General features: G+C 38.8%; 1 protein-coding gene across 7 annotated transcripts in view; it reads left to right on the top strand.

The window, feature by feature from the left end:
* The window catches only part of F8 (coagulation factor VIII), a 226,818-nt gene that overhangs the window by 100,938 nt on the left and 111,628 nt on the right, over nucleotides 1-14,252 (top strand). For 5 of the 7 annotated variants that reach the window (XM_031364687.1, XM_031364684.1, XM_031364703.1 and 2 more), the window contains exons 13-14: nucleotides 4,830-5,039; nucleotides 10,327-13,330. In XM_031364687.1, the coding sequence (XP_031220547.1) occupies nucleotides 4,830-5,039; nucleotides 10,327-13,330 (3,214 nt within the window). The remainder of the gene's footprint in view (nucleotides 1-4,829; nucleotides 5,040-10,326; nucleotides 13,331-14,252) is intronic. The other 2 variants (XM_031364709.1, XM_031364704.1) reach the window with 1 other exon arrangement.

The following is a 14,252-nucleotide window of genomic DNA, read 5'->3' as shown; positions in this document are numbered from 1 at the left end:
AAGAATTGTGTTGGGATGTCGATCGGGATTGCCTTAAATCTGTAGATTGCCTTTGGTCGGATGGCCATTTTTACTATGTTAATTCTGCTAATCCATGAGCATGGGAGATCTCTCATTTTCTGAGACCTTCTTCGATTTCTTTCTTGAGAGACTTGAAGTTATTATCATATATATCTTTCACTTGTTTGGTTAGAGTTACCCCAAGATATTTTATATTATTTGTGGCTATTGTGAAGGGAGTTGTTTCCCTAATTTCTTTCTCAGCCTGTTTGTCATTTGTATAAAGGAAGGTTACTGATTTGTTTGAGTTAATTTAATATTCGGCCACTTTGCTGAAATTGTTTATCAGCTGGAGAAGTTCTCTGGTAGAATTTTTGAGGTCGACTATGTATACAATCATATCATCTGCAAATAGTGATGCCTTTATTTCTTCTTTACCAATTTGTATCCCCTTGATATCTTTCTGTTGTCTTAACTGTTCCAGTAAGCATTTCGAGTAGTATATTGAATAGATATGGGAAGAGTGGGCATCCTTGTCTTGTCCACAATTTTAGTGGGATTGCTTCAAGTATGTCTGCATTTAATTTGATATTGGCTGTTGGTTTCCAGTAAATTGTTTTTATTATGTTTAGGTATGGGTCTTGAATTCCTGAACTCTCCAATACTTCTAACATGAAGGAGTTTTGTATTTTGTCAAATGCTTTATCTGCATCTAAGGAGATGATTGTGTGATTTTTTTTGAGTTTGTTTATATAGTGGATTACATTTCTGGATTTTCATATATTGAACTATCCTTGCATTCCTGGGATTAAGCCTACTTAATCATGGTGAATGATAGTTTTGGTGTATTCTTGGATTCGGTTTATAATAATTGTATTGAGTATTTTTGTATCACTATTCATAAGCGAGATTGATCTGAGGTTCTATTTTTTGGTTGGGTCTTTGTGTGATTTAGGTATCATAGTACTTGTGACTTCATAGAGTGAATTAGGTAGTGTTTCTTCTGTTCCTATTTTATGGATTCCATATTATTAGGTCGTCTTTAAATGTCTAGTAGGATTCTGAACTAAATCTGTCTGGCCCTGTGCTTTTTTAGGTTGGGAGGTTTTTTAATGACTTCTTCTATTTCCTTATGGGATATGGGCCTGTTTAGATAGCTTACCTGCTCTTGGTTTAATTTTAGTATGTAGTATATGATTAGAAAACTGTCCATTTCTTCTAGATTTTCCAGTTTTGTAGAATATAGGCTTTTTTAGTAGGATCTGATGGGCTTTTTTTTTCATTTCCTCCATTTCTATTGTTATGTCTCTCTTTTCATTTCTGATTTTGTTAACGTGGACACTGACTCCAGGTCCGTTAGTTAGTTTGGCTAAGGGTTTATCTATCTTGTTGATTCTCTCAAAGAACTATCTTTTGGTTTTGTTGATTCTTTGTGTTGCTCTCTTTGTTTTGATTTGGTTCATTTCTGCCCTGAACTTGACTGTTTCCTGACTCTACTCTTCTTGGGTGTATTTACTTCCTTTTGTTCTAGAGCTCTCAGGTGTGCTGTTACTTTGGTAGTGTAAGATCTCTCCAGTTTCTTTACCAGGGCACTTAGTGCTATGAATTTTCCTCTCAGCACTGCTTTCATTGTGTCCCATGGGTTTGTGTATGATGTATCAACATTTTCATTAAATTCCAGGACGTCTTTAATTTTTTTCTTTATTTCTTCCCTGACCAAGTTATCATTGAGTAGAGAATTGTTAAGTTTCTATGGGTATTTGGGTTTTCTGTTGTTTTTGTTGTCATTGAAGACCAGCCTTAGTCCTTGCTGATCTGATGGGATACATGGGATCATCTCAGTCTTCTTGTGTTTGTTGAGACCTGTTTTGTGCCCAACTATATGGTCAATTTTGTAGAAGGTACCATGAGGTGCTGAGAAGAAGGTGTATTCTTTGTTTTAGGGTGAAATGTTCTGTATATATCAGTTAAATTCATTTGGTTCATAACCTCTATTAGTTTTACTATGTCTCTGTTTTGTTTCTGTTTCCATGATCTGTCCATTGGTGAGAGTAGAGTGTTAAAGTCTTCTGCTATTATTGTGTGGGGTTCACTGTGTGTTTTGAGCTTTAGTAAAGTTTCTTTTATGAATGTGGGTGCCCTTGCATTTGGGGCATAGATGTTCAGAATTGAGACTTTCTCTTGGTGGATTTTTTCCTTTGATGAATATGAAGTGTCCTTTCTCTTCAGGCTTGATAACTTTTGGTTTTATTGGATATTAGATATCAACTTCAGCTTGTTTCTTGGGACCATTTGCTTGAAAGACCTTTTTCCCATCCTTTTACTGTGAGGTAGTGCCTGTCTTTGTTATTGAGGTATGTTTCTTGTATGCAACAAAATGCTGGATCTTGCCAGGCGGTGGTGGTGCACGCCTTTAATCCCAGCATTTGGGAGGCAGAGACAGGTGGATTTCTGAGTTCAAGGCCAGCCTGGTCTACAGAGTAAGTTCCAGGACAGCCAGGGCTATACAGAGAAACCCTGTCTTGAAAAACCAAAATGCTGGATCTTGTTTGCATATCCAGTCTGTTAGCTTATGTCTTTTTATAGGTTAGTTGAGTCCATTAATATTGAGAGATATTAAAGACAGATGACTGTTGCTTCCTGTTATTTTTGGTTTTGTTGGTGGCTTTATGTGCTTGTGGTTCTCTCCTTTTGGCTTTGTTGTGAGATGCTTAATATCCTGTCTTTTCTTTGGTGTAGGTACCTTCCTTGTGTTGGAGTTTTTCTTCTAGGATCCTCTGTAGGACTATATTGGTAGATAGATGCTGTTTGAATTTAGTTTTGTCCTGGAATATTTTGGTTTCTCCATCTATGTTGATTGAGAGTTTTGCTAGATATAATAGCCTGGATTGGCAGTTGTGTTTTCTTAGAGTTAGCATGACCTCTGACCAGGATCTTCTGGCTTTCATAGTCTCTATAGAGTATTCTGGTGTAATTCTGATAGGTCTACCTTTGTATGTTACTTGGCCCTTTTCCCTTCCAGCTTTTCCTATTCTTTCTTTGTTCTGTGCATTTAGTGTTTTGATTATTATGTGATGAGAGGATTTTCTTTTCTGGCCCCATTTATTTGGTGTTCTATAAGTTTCTTATACCTTTATGGCCATCTCTTTCTATAGGTTGGAGAAGTTTTCCTCTTTGATTATGTTGAAGGCATTTTCAGGTCCTTTGAACTGGGAATCTTCATTCTCCTCCATTCCAATTATTCTTAAATTTGGTCTTTTCATTGTATCCTGAATTTCTTGGATGCTTTGGATTAGGAGTTCTTCGTGTTCTTTGACAGTTCTTTTCTTTGACAGTTGTGTCAATCTCTTCTGTGGTATCTTCCATACCTGAGATTCTCTCTTCTATCTCTTGTATTCTGTTGGTGATACTTACATCTGTAATTACTGACCTCTTTCCTAGGTTTTCTATTTCCAGGTTTGGCTCCATTTGTGGTTTATTTTTATTTTTATTTTTTATTATTTCTACTTCCACTTTTAGGTCTTGGACCACTTTATTCAATTCCTTAACCTATTTGATTGTGTTTTCCTATATTTCTTTAATGGTTTATTTTTTCCTCAAGGGCTTCTACCTGTTTATTTGTGTTTTCTAGTATTTCTTTCAGTGAGTTATTTATTTCCTCCTTAAAGGACTCTCTTATCTTCATAAGATAAGATTTTAGTACAGATTCCTGTTTTTCAGATGTGTTGGTGTATTCAGGGCTTGCTGTGGTGGGAACATTGGGTTCTGATGATGCCCACATCAGATGCTTCTGTTGCTTGTGGTCTTCGCCCTTGCATCTTGCTATCTGGTGATCCCTGTTGTTTGCTGGTCTAGGTGACTCTGTCTGGTATCTACCTCCTTTTTTCCTGGGTTGCTTCAGGTCTCCTGGTAGGCCTGAGGCTCTAGTGTAGCAGACCACGTGTGGGTCATTCCAACTTGGGGCTCTTCAGAGGGGCAGAGAAGTTGCTGATCTGCTCTGGCTGCAGTAGATTTCTTAGGAGGCCTTCAGACTGTTGGGTCTCCAGAGGAGCAGTCAAGCTGTTGCCCTGTGTGAAGATGTTCAACAGGGGAGCCTATGGACTGTGGTTTCTGTTTCCCTGTGTCCAGCAGAACTCCAGGGAGGTTTTCAGTCTTCAGACTGTGGTGTCTATTGTCCTTTGTACAGAGGAGCTCCTGGGATGTCTTTAAGCTGTGTTGTCTTCAGGAGAGCAAACAAGCTGCTGATCAGTTGCTTAGTTGCCCTGTGGGCTGCAGATCTCCTGGGATACCTTAGGCTGTGGTATCAGTAACCCTGAGTGCAGTGGATCTCCTGGGAGGACTGAGGATTTGGTGGTTTCAGGGGAGCAGACTAGCTAGCAGTCTGTCCCAGCAGAATGGACCGGGTAGAAGGGGAGTAGTATTTAGCAGGTGGGGATTTTTAGGGAGTCATGGGTCCCAAGTCTATTGGACTCCCAGTAGGAGCTGTGGGATTTCAGGAGGGCGCTGACCAACTGCTCTGAGTGCAGCAGATCTTCTGGGATGGCTCAGGATATGGTTTCTTCAGGGGAACAGACTAGTTAGCAGTCTGCCCCAGCAGAAAGGACTGAAGGAAGGCCCAAATCTCTTCTTACATGATGCTATATGACTCTCCTTACTTTGAGATTGGAGTTGGGTGATTAAATATTAATAGTCTACCTGATTGGTAACTGTTCTCTGTGGTAAGGTATTAGACATAGTATATATGAATTTCTAATTGTATCCTAACAATCATATCCAAAATGATAAATCCAGGATACAACAAAACCACTTATTCTCAATTGCTTTTGTAGGCATCAATGGCTATGTTTTTGACAGCTTGGAGTTGACAGTTTGTTTACATGAGGTGGCGTACTGGTACATTCTCAGTGTTGGAGCACAGACAGATTTCTTATCTATCTTCTTCTCTGGATATACTTTCAAACACAAAATGGTCTATGAAGATACACTTACCCTGTTCCCATTCTCAGGAGAAACTGTCTTTATGTCGATGGAAAACCCAGGTTAGTTATTTATATTATCCTTTCATGAATAACTATGGTTGTTTCATTGTTCTTTTGCCTGCTTACTCGAATTTAGGCAGACAGTAAATATATCAAGTGACTTTGATATGTGGCTTTAGTAATTGTAAAGTATTTTAATGAAGAACAAGAGACTTAGAATTTGGTTGTAGTACAGACAATAAAGACATAAACATATAAACATATATGATATTTCTTCTAAATTTTATCAGTATGTTTGTAAATAATGCTGCCATATGTACCTTTGCATAAATCCTTATGTATAATATAGTTTCAAATGTACATATTTCATTTATTCTTTTAAAATATTTATTAAGGATATTCTATATGCCAGACACTGTAGACAGTGGCAATATAAAAATAACAGTACCAACTCAATATTATGGTTCAGTACTACAGTGCTTGCCTAGCACACAGAAATTTCTGGATTCAATTCTCAACAAACTAGCCTTTATTGCAAAAACAAACAAAACCTTTATTTGACATATGTCAAAATTTTAAGTCTGTTTGTTAAATGGTACCAGTGGATCTATTTTACCAATAATATCTAAACCTTGACTTAGAGTTTTTATCACCAACCATGAAGTTGGTTACTTTGCTACTGAAATACTGTTTTCTTCAGATTTCCAAGAAACAATCTTTGGTTCTGTTCATTTACTGATCCCACCTTTGCTGGCTTCCCTTAATCTGGACACCACCAAGCATTGTTTCATTCTGATTTGAAGTAGTTTGGATATTATGTTTCTATGCTTAGAGAGACAGAGACAGACAGACAGATAGACAAAGATGAACCAACATACTTGTACACACATGCACACAGAGGTCCTTAATTTATTTTGTGTGATGATGTCTTACCTCATTATATAATTTGGTGTGACATTAATTATGAGAAATACTTGTCAAGCTCTTTACGTACTTTGTCTGATCCTGTATCTTTCTCCTTCTATACTTATAGTTATATGTGTATATAATTATATATATATATATATATATATATATATATATATATATATTGCTTTTCTTAGTTAGGATATTACTACTGTGAAGAGACCCCATGACCAAAGCAACTCTTATAAAAGACAACATTTAATTGGGTCTGGTTTACAGGTTCAGAGGTTCAGTCCAGTATTATCAAGGTAGTATGCATGGCAGTGTCCCAGCAGGCATGGTGCTAGAGGAGCTGAGAGTTCTGTATCTTGATCTGAAGACAAAGAGTTAAGGACTGTCTTCCAGGCAGCTAGGAGGAGGGTGTAAAAGCCCAAGTGCACAGTGACACACTTCCTCCAACAAAGCCACACCTGATTCAACAAGGCCATATCTTCTAATAGTGTACTTGTGACTTTGGGGCAAAAATCCTACCCAGCTAAGATTATTGTTTATGTGTTTGCCATTTAACAAGGAATAGTTATATCATGTTAGACATTATTACTAGTTGGTTGTTATTTTCATTTGTACTTTTAATCTGGAATGAGCTATAATCCAGAGATGGAGGACACAGCCTTTTGATCAGATCTTGATGAATAGTGGATATGAAAAGCTTGGTCCAGGCATGGTAGTTCACACCTTTATACATGAAAGGGGGCAGGGAGGGAGAGGGAGAGAGAGAGAGAGAGGAAGATCCTTGAGTTCAAGTTCAGCCTGATACAGAGCAAGGTCCAAGTAGAGAAAAGTTTAAGTCCAGGTGTGGTGATACATACCTTTAATCCCAGCATTCAGGAGACGGAGCCATTCAGACCTTTAGGTTCAAGGTCAGTCTATAGAGCCAGTTCCAGGACAGCCAAGCTTAGGCCATGAAAGAGTTGGAAAGCTGGTGACACTATAATAATAGAACAAGGGGAGGTGCCATGTTCCAGCCCCAGCAAGCAGCAGAATTCGGTAGCTTCAGCCATGTGGCTCTGGCTTTAGAGTCAAAAATAGAAGGGACTACTGTGACACTTGATGATGATTAACTGGAGCTTAGACATTAGCAGTGATTAAGAAGGGACCAGCATCACTGAGGTGAAATCTTCTGGGAAGTGTTTTCTGAGAGGAAAAAGAAGCTGTGTTTTAGAGATAGCCAAGGTTGTACCTCCTGCTACAGCTGGATTTGGTAATGTGTAAGGGTCAACCAGGTGGTACTGGTTTTGAAGGCACAATGGGGTCAGGGAGAGCAGATGAGACTTGGCATGGTGAGAGGCCATGGGTAAAGTTGCAGCCTTAATTGTAGTTGATGGCCTAGGACTGAAGGTGTCATGCAAAGAATTTGAGGCTTGGCACTATGAAGGGAGACTAAGAGACTATTGGTGAGGTCCAGGTGCAGCAGAACACCCCAGCATATTGGAGATGTCAGTACCATAGGAATGACCATCAAAACCACCAGCAGCAATCAACCAGACGTGCTACAGAGGACAGAGCTGGAGAAGTGACCCAAGCCTTTTGGAGAAGCCCAGAAGATCATGTGTGGATCCTAGACATTGAAATAAGAAGCTGTAAAGTTGAAGATGCCTTAGAGACCCAAGATGTTTGAGATGCCAGAGCTATGGGATACCTGCTGAGGAAAGCTGCTAATAGGTATTGGAACCAGCCCAAGGGAAATAATTGTGTTGCAGTCAACAAAGCTGAAAGGAATTGGACACTAAACATGGAAATGCAGGGTTTGGAGTTTGCCCAGCTTGTTTTTGTTCTTGCTTTGGTCTAGTATTTCCACAGTATGACATTTTCTAATGGTAATGTATGTCCTCTCATGTTGGAAGCATGTGATCTACCTTTTGATCTTGATTGTATAGAGGATTACAGTTAAGTGATTGCATGAATCTCAGAAGAGGATTTGAACTTTGTACTTTTAAACATTGTTGGGACTGTGGTAGACTATGAAGACTTTTGAAGTGGGACTGAATGTATTTTTGCATTATGCTATGGCTAGGTATAGTGCCATGTGTTTGAAGAAGGTTATGGGGGTCTATAACTATAATTTTTTGTCAAACCCCTATTTTTAATTATGGTTCTTAAATGCTTTGACCTCCCTTTTAGCCCACCACCCACTAGAGGTAGTGACAAAGAAAGAATACAGGAAAAGTGGACTGGTTTAGAAAGGTTCTTTGGAGCAACTCCCATCTGTGTTGTCTAGAAATCAGCAGTTCAGTTTATGGGTTAGCAGCCACAGCTCAATGTACTTGAAAACACCTCACGGATACACCAGCAGTCTAGTTCATTAGAGTCAGGATAGCAAACATGAATCAGCAGATGTGGCACAACCTAGCAGAGGCCTCAGCTTCCGCACAAGTAAGCAGGAGGAACTTAGAGAGACACCAGAAGAACTTCTCAACTATACCTCTCTCAGGGAAGAGTGAAGATAACCAAAGTTCAGCAAAGATCAGTGAAGACACAAGACCCACAAGAGTTGCACAGCTAGCTCTGTAAGCAAGACTAGCTCAGCCTCTGTCACTGTCTGGTGAGTCCTATTTATACCCTGCAAACATCAGTGTCCTCCACGTGTCTTACCTCAACATGCATCTTGCCTCAGCATGTGCATCTGTCTCAGCTGACATCACTCTGGCAATCAGCCTTAGTCCGTAGAAGCTGCAAGAAACTGCAGCACAGCACCAGAAATTTTTTGGTGCATTTCTCTCTATGGCATCCCAACAAATGGAGTTCAACTATGCAATGTAAGATGGACCAATACATGTGTGTTGTAAGCAAAGACTCCTTCATGTGTCCTTTTACATGCTTGCTTTAGCAGAACATATTTCCTCCTGTGTCTGCTTCAGTGAAACGTTCCTTCACAAGTCTGCCTTAGTCTTTCACCTGTGTCTACTTCAGGAAAACATTCCTTCATGTGTTTGCCCCAGAAAAACACCTTCTAACACAACTGACTTTCCAAAGAACCCTAAGTTTCCACTTCAGGGGCCAGGAAGTAGAAGGTGGCAGTGTGAATATGCTTGAGTTAGCAAGTGGCATTAGGAGGTATGGCCTTGTTGGAGTAAGTTTGGCATTGTGGGAAGAAATGTGTCACTGTGGGGGTAGACTTTGAGACCCTCCTCCTAGCTGCCTAGGAAAGTCTTTTCCTGTTTGCCTTTGGAATAAGATTTAGAACTCTCAGCTCATCCAGCACCATGCCTGCCTGGACACCGCCATGCTTCCTGCTTAGATGATAATGGACTAAATCTCTGAACATGTAAGCTACCCCCAATTAAATATTGTCCTTTTTAAGAGTTGCCTTGGTCATAGTGTCTCTTCACAGCAATGGAAACCTAACTAAGGCAGAATCCCTGTTTCTAAAACAAAACAAAACAAAACAACAACAAAGAACAATACAACCAAATAAAAATTAGATACTTTTGACCAGGGAGATAGATCAACTAGTAACGTACTTGTCACATAGATCACCAGACAAAACCCACAGATAAAGCCAGGCACAGTAGTATATGTCAATAATCCTAGAGCCCCTACAGGAAGGTGGAAATCCAAGACAGGAGAATCTTCAGAAGCTTGCAGATTGACTATCTTGGCATATCAAAAAGCAAACAGAAAGACCCTGTCTCAAACAAGGTGGGAAGCAAGGCATATATTGACATTCAAGGTTGTCCTCTGACCTAAAAACATACAGAATGGCATGCACATGCACATGAACTCACACCATACAGTGTAAGCATAAGGTAATTATAGTCTGAATGTTCTTAACTCTAAGCTGGTTCTTTCTAGCTTTATGCCGAATTATCAATTTGGTACTTTTCTCTACCTCAAGATTAAAACCTTGTTCATGGTTTCTGTAACTGATCAGCACTCCACTATTTTATTGGTAAAAGTTCTATAACCCCTTCTTTGAGAATATCCACATTAGAAGTAAATACATAAATATTACATCATTGGTCATTCTAAATGTTTTCATTATATTTATTACTTTACTATGTGTATGTATGTGTGTGGGCACATGTGCTGTAGTACAAGTGTAGAGGTTAAAGGACAACTGCAAGAATCATTTCTTTCCTTCTACTAAGTGGATTCTAAGGATTGCATTGAGGTCATTAGGCAAATTTGCCCACTGAGCTCTCTTCAGTGACCCTCAATCTTCCATTTTTGTGATCAGCAACATGCATAGCACAGTAGCAGTAATATAATAATGACTTTTACCTAACATTGGTAAATATATGTTGAAGATTTAACCAAATAATCTAACAGCCTTGACTACCTTTTCTTCATTCCTCTAGAAGTAGGAGAGAACCTCCAATACAAAACTTAACTTAAAACCTGGGTTATGAATAACCAGAGTTTTATTCTTTCTCATTTTCAGGTCTATGGGTCTTGGGGTGTCGTAATTCAGACTTTCGGAAGAGAGGTATGACAGCATTGCTGAAAGTTTCTAGTTGTGACAAAAGCACTATTGATTATTATGAAGAAATATATGAAGATATTCCAACACAATTGGTGAATGACAACAATGTCATTGATCCCAGAAGCTTCTTCCAGAATCCAAATCATCCTAATACTAGGAAAAAGAAATTCAAAGAAACCACAATTCCAAAAAATGACATGGAGAAGATTGAGCCTCACTTTGGAGAGATATCAGAGATGCTTAAAGTACAAAGTGTCTCATCTAGTGACATGCAGATGCTCTTGGGACAGAGTCATCCTACTCCACATGGCTTGTTTTTATCAGATGGCCAAGAAGCTATCTATGAGGCTATTCATGATGATCATTCACCTGATGCAATAGACAGCAATGAAGGCCCATCTAAAGTGGGCCAATTCAGGCCAGAATCCTATCACAGTGAAAAAATAGTATTTACTCCTCAGCCAGGCCTCCAGTTAAAATCAAATAAAAGTTTGGAGACAACTATAGAAGTAAAGTGGAAGAAACTTGGTTTGCAAGTTTCCAGTTTGCCAAGTAATCTAATGACCACAACAATTCTGTCAGACAATTTGACAGCATCTTTTGAAAAGATGGGTTCTTCAGGATTTCCAGATATGCCAGTTCACTTTAGCATTAAATTAAGTACTACTGCATTTGGTAAAAAACCATATCCCCTTGTTGGGTCTGATGTACCTTTAAACATTAGTGAAGAAAATAGTGATTCTAACTTATTGGATTCAACTTTAATGTATAGTAAAGAAAGTTTACCAGGAGATAATATATTATCAATGGAGAATGGTAGATTACTCAGAGAGAAGAGGTTTCATGGAATTGCTTTATTGGCCAAAGATAATACTTTATTCAAAGACAATGTCTCCTTAATTAAAACAAACAAGACATATAATCATTCAACAACTAATGAAAAACCACACACAGACAGCCCAACTTCAATTGAGAATAGTACAGCAGACTTGCAAGATGCCATATTAAAGATCAATAGTGAGATTCAAGAAGTAACAGCTTTGGTTCATGATGGACCACTTTTAGGCAAAAATACTACATATTTGAGACTAAACCATATGCTAAATAAAACTACCTCAATAAAAAATACAGACATATTTCATAAAAAAGATGAAGATCCTGTTCCACAAGATGCAGAAAATACAATCATGCCATTTTCCAAGATGCTGTTCTTGTCAGAATCTGCAAATTGGTTTAAAAATACCAGTGGAAATAACTCCTTGAGCTCTGAGCAAGAACATAGTCCAAAGCAATCAGTATATTTAATGTTTAAAAAGTATGTGAAAAATAAAAGTTTGTCAGAGAAAACTAAAGTAATAGTAGAACAAGATGGATTTACAAAGAACATAGGACTTAAAGACATGGTTTTTCCAAGTAATAAGAACATATTTCTTACCACTTTGGCTAAGGTACACGAAAATGGTAGGCACAATCAAGAAAAAAATATTCAAGAAGAGAGAGAGAAGGAAGCACCAATTGAAGAGAAAGTAGTTTTGCCCCAGGTGCACGTAGCAACTGGCTCTAAGAATTTCTTGAAAGTCATGTTTTTACTAGGCACTAGGCAAAATATAAGTTTATATGAAGAGACATATATACCAATACTTCAAAACATTACATCAATAAACAACTCAACAAATACAGTACAGATTCACATGGTGCATTTCTTTAAAAGAAGGAAGGATGAGGAAACAAATTCAGATGGCTTGGTAAATAAAAGGAGAGAAATGGTAAACTATCCAAACCAGAAAAATATTATTGCTCAACGTAGTAAACGGGCTTTGGGACAATTCAGACTGTCAACTCAATGGCTTAAAACCATAAACTATTCAATGCAGAGTATCATTAAACAGATAGACCATAGCAAGGAAATGAAAATGTTCATTGTTAAAACTCCCTTATCAGATTCTTCTGTGATTAAAAGCACCACTCAGACAAATAGTTCTGACTCACATATTGTAAAAACATCAGCATTTCCACCAACAGATCTCAAAAGGATTCCATTCCAAGACAAATTTTCTCATGTTCAAGCATCCTACATTTATGACTTTAAGACAAAAAGTTCTAGAACTCAAGAGACCAATCATTTCTTAAAAGAAACCAAAATAAATAACCCTTCTTTAGCCATTTTACCATGGAAGATGTTCATAGATGAAGGAAAATTTACCTCTCCAGGGAAAAGTAACACAAACTCAGCCACATATAAGAAACTTGAGAACATTATTTTCTTGAAACCAATCTTGCCCAAAGAAGCTGGCAAAGTTGAATTCTTTCCTCAATTTTCCATTCAAGAGGAAGAACTTTTACCTACAGAAACTAGCCATGAATCTCCTGGACACTTGGATCTCATAAAAGAGGTCTTTCTTCAGAAAACACAGGGGCCTACTAAATTGAATAAAGCAAAGAGGCATGGGGAAAGTATAAAAGGTAAAACAGAGAGCTCTAAAAATACTGGCTCTAAACTGCTACATTATACTTTGGATTATCATTATGCTGCACAGATGCCAAAAGATAAGTGGAAATACAAGGAGAAGTCACCAGAAATTATATCCATTAAGAAAGAGGACACCATTTTGTCTCTGAAGCCTTATGGAAACAATCATTCAATAGGGGCAAATGAGAAACAAAATTGGCCCCAAAGAAAAGCCCCTTGGGTAAAGCAAGGCCAGACTCTCAGGACATGCTTTCAAAACCCACCAGTCTTGAAACGACATCAAAGGGAACTAAGTGCTTTTCAATCAGAACAAGAAACAACTGACTATGATGATGCCATCACCATTGAAACAAATGAGGATTTTGACATTTATAGTGAGGATATAAAGCCAGATCCCCGCAACTTTCAACAGAAAACAAGGCACTATTTTATTGCAGCTGTGGAACGCCTCTGGGACTATGGGATGAGTACATCTCATGCTCTACGAAATAGGTTTGTATTATTGGTTATTATCCTTTTTTATTAAATTTATTCCCTTTATAACCCAATATCAGCCCTTCTTCTGCTCTCAGTACCCCCTCACGCAATCCACCCCCATGTCCCCCTCCCTTCTTGTTTGAGAAGGTGAAGCCCTCCTCTGGGTGTCAAAACCCCCATCTGCCTCAACCCCCATTTGCCCCACCCTGCCCTACCCCCAACTTTCACACATCTGGTCACTGCAAGACTAGGCACATCTCTCCTACTAAGGCCAGACAAGACTGTCCATTTAGGCACATAGGAAACACAGGCAGGTGGGCAGGCAGGCAGGCAATAGACTCAGGGACAGGCCCTGCCCCAGCCGTCCGGGGGACCCACATGAAGACCAAACTGCTCATCAGCTACATATATGCAGAAGGCCTAGGTCCAGCCTGTGATCACTCATTGGTTGGTGATTCAGTCTCTGGAAGCTCCCAAGGGGCCAGGTTAGTTGATTCTGTTGGTCTTCCTGTGTGGTCCTTGTTCTTTTCAGGTCCCTCATTCTTTCTCCTAACTCCATAAGACTCCTTGAGCTCCATCTAATGTTTGGGTGTGAGTCTCTGCATCTGTTTCCATTGGCTCTTGGGTGGAGACTCTCAGAGGACAGTTAAGCTTTGTTCCTGTCTGCAAGCATAACAGAATATCAGTAGTGTCAGGGTTTGTTTTTTGTCCATGTAATATGTTTCAATTTGGGCCAGTCATTGGATGGCCTTTCCATCAGTCTCTACTCTTTGTCCTGGCACATCTTTTAGGCAGGACAAATTTTGGGATGAAGGTTTTGTGGGTGGATTGCTGTCCTTATCCTTCCACTGGGAGTACTGCCTGGCCACTTTAACATTTTATTTATTTATTTATTTATTTATTTATTTATTTATTTATTTATTTTTGGTTTTTTGAG

This window comes from Mastomys coucha, chromosome X, assembly GCF_008632895.1.
Source record: "Mastomys coucha isolate ucsf_1 chromosome X, UCSF_Mcou_1, whole genome shotgun sequence".
In the NCBI taxonomy this organism is placed as follows: Eukaryota; Metazoa; Chordata; class Mammalia; order Rodentia; family Muridae; genus Mastomys; species Mastomys coucha.
The sequence above is the reverse complement of the archived record's forward strand: the minus strand, read 5'-3'. Positions and strand labels throughout refer to the sequence as shown.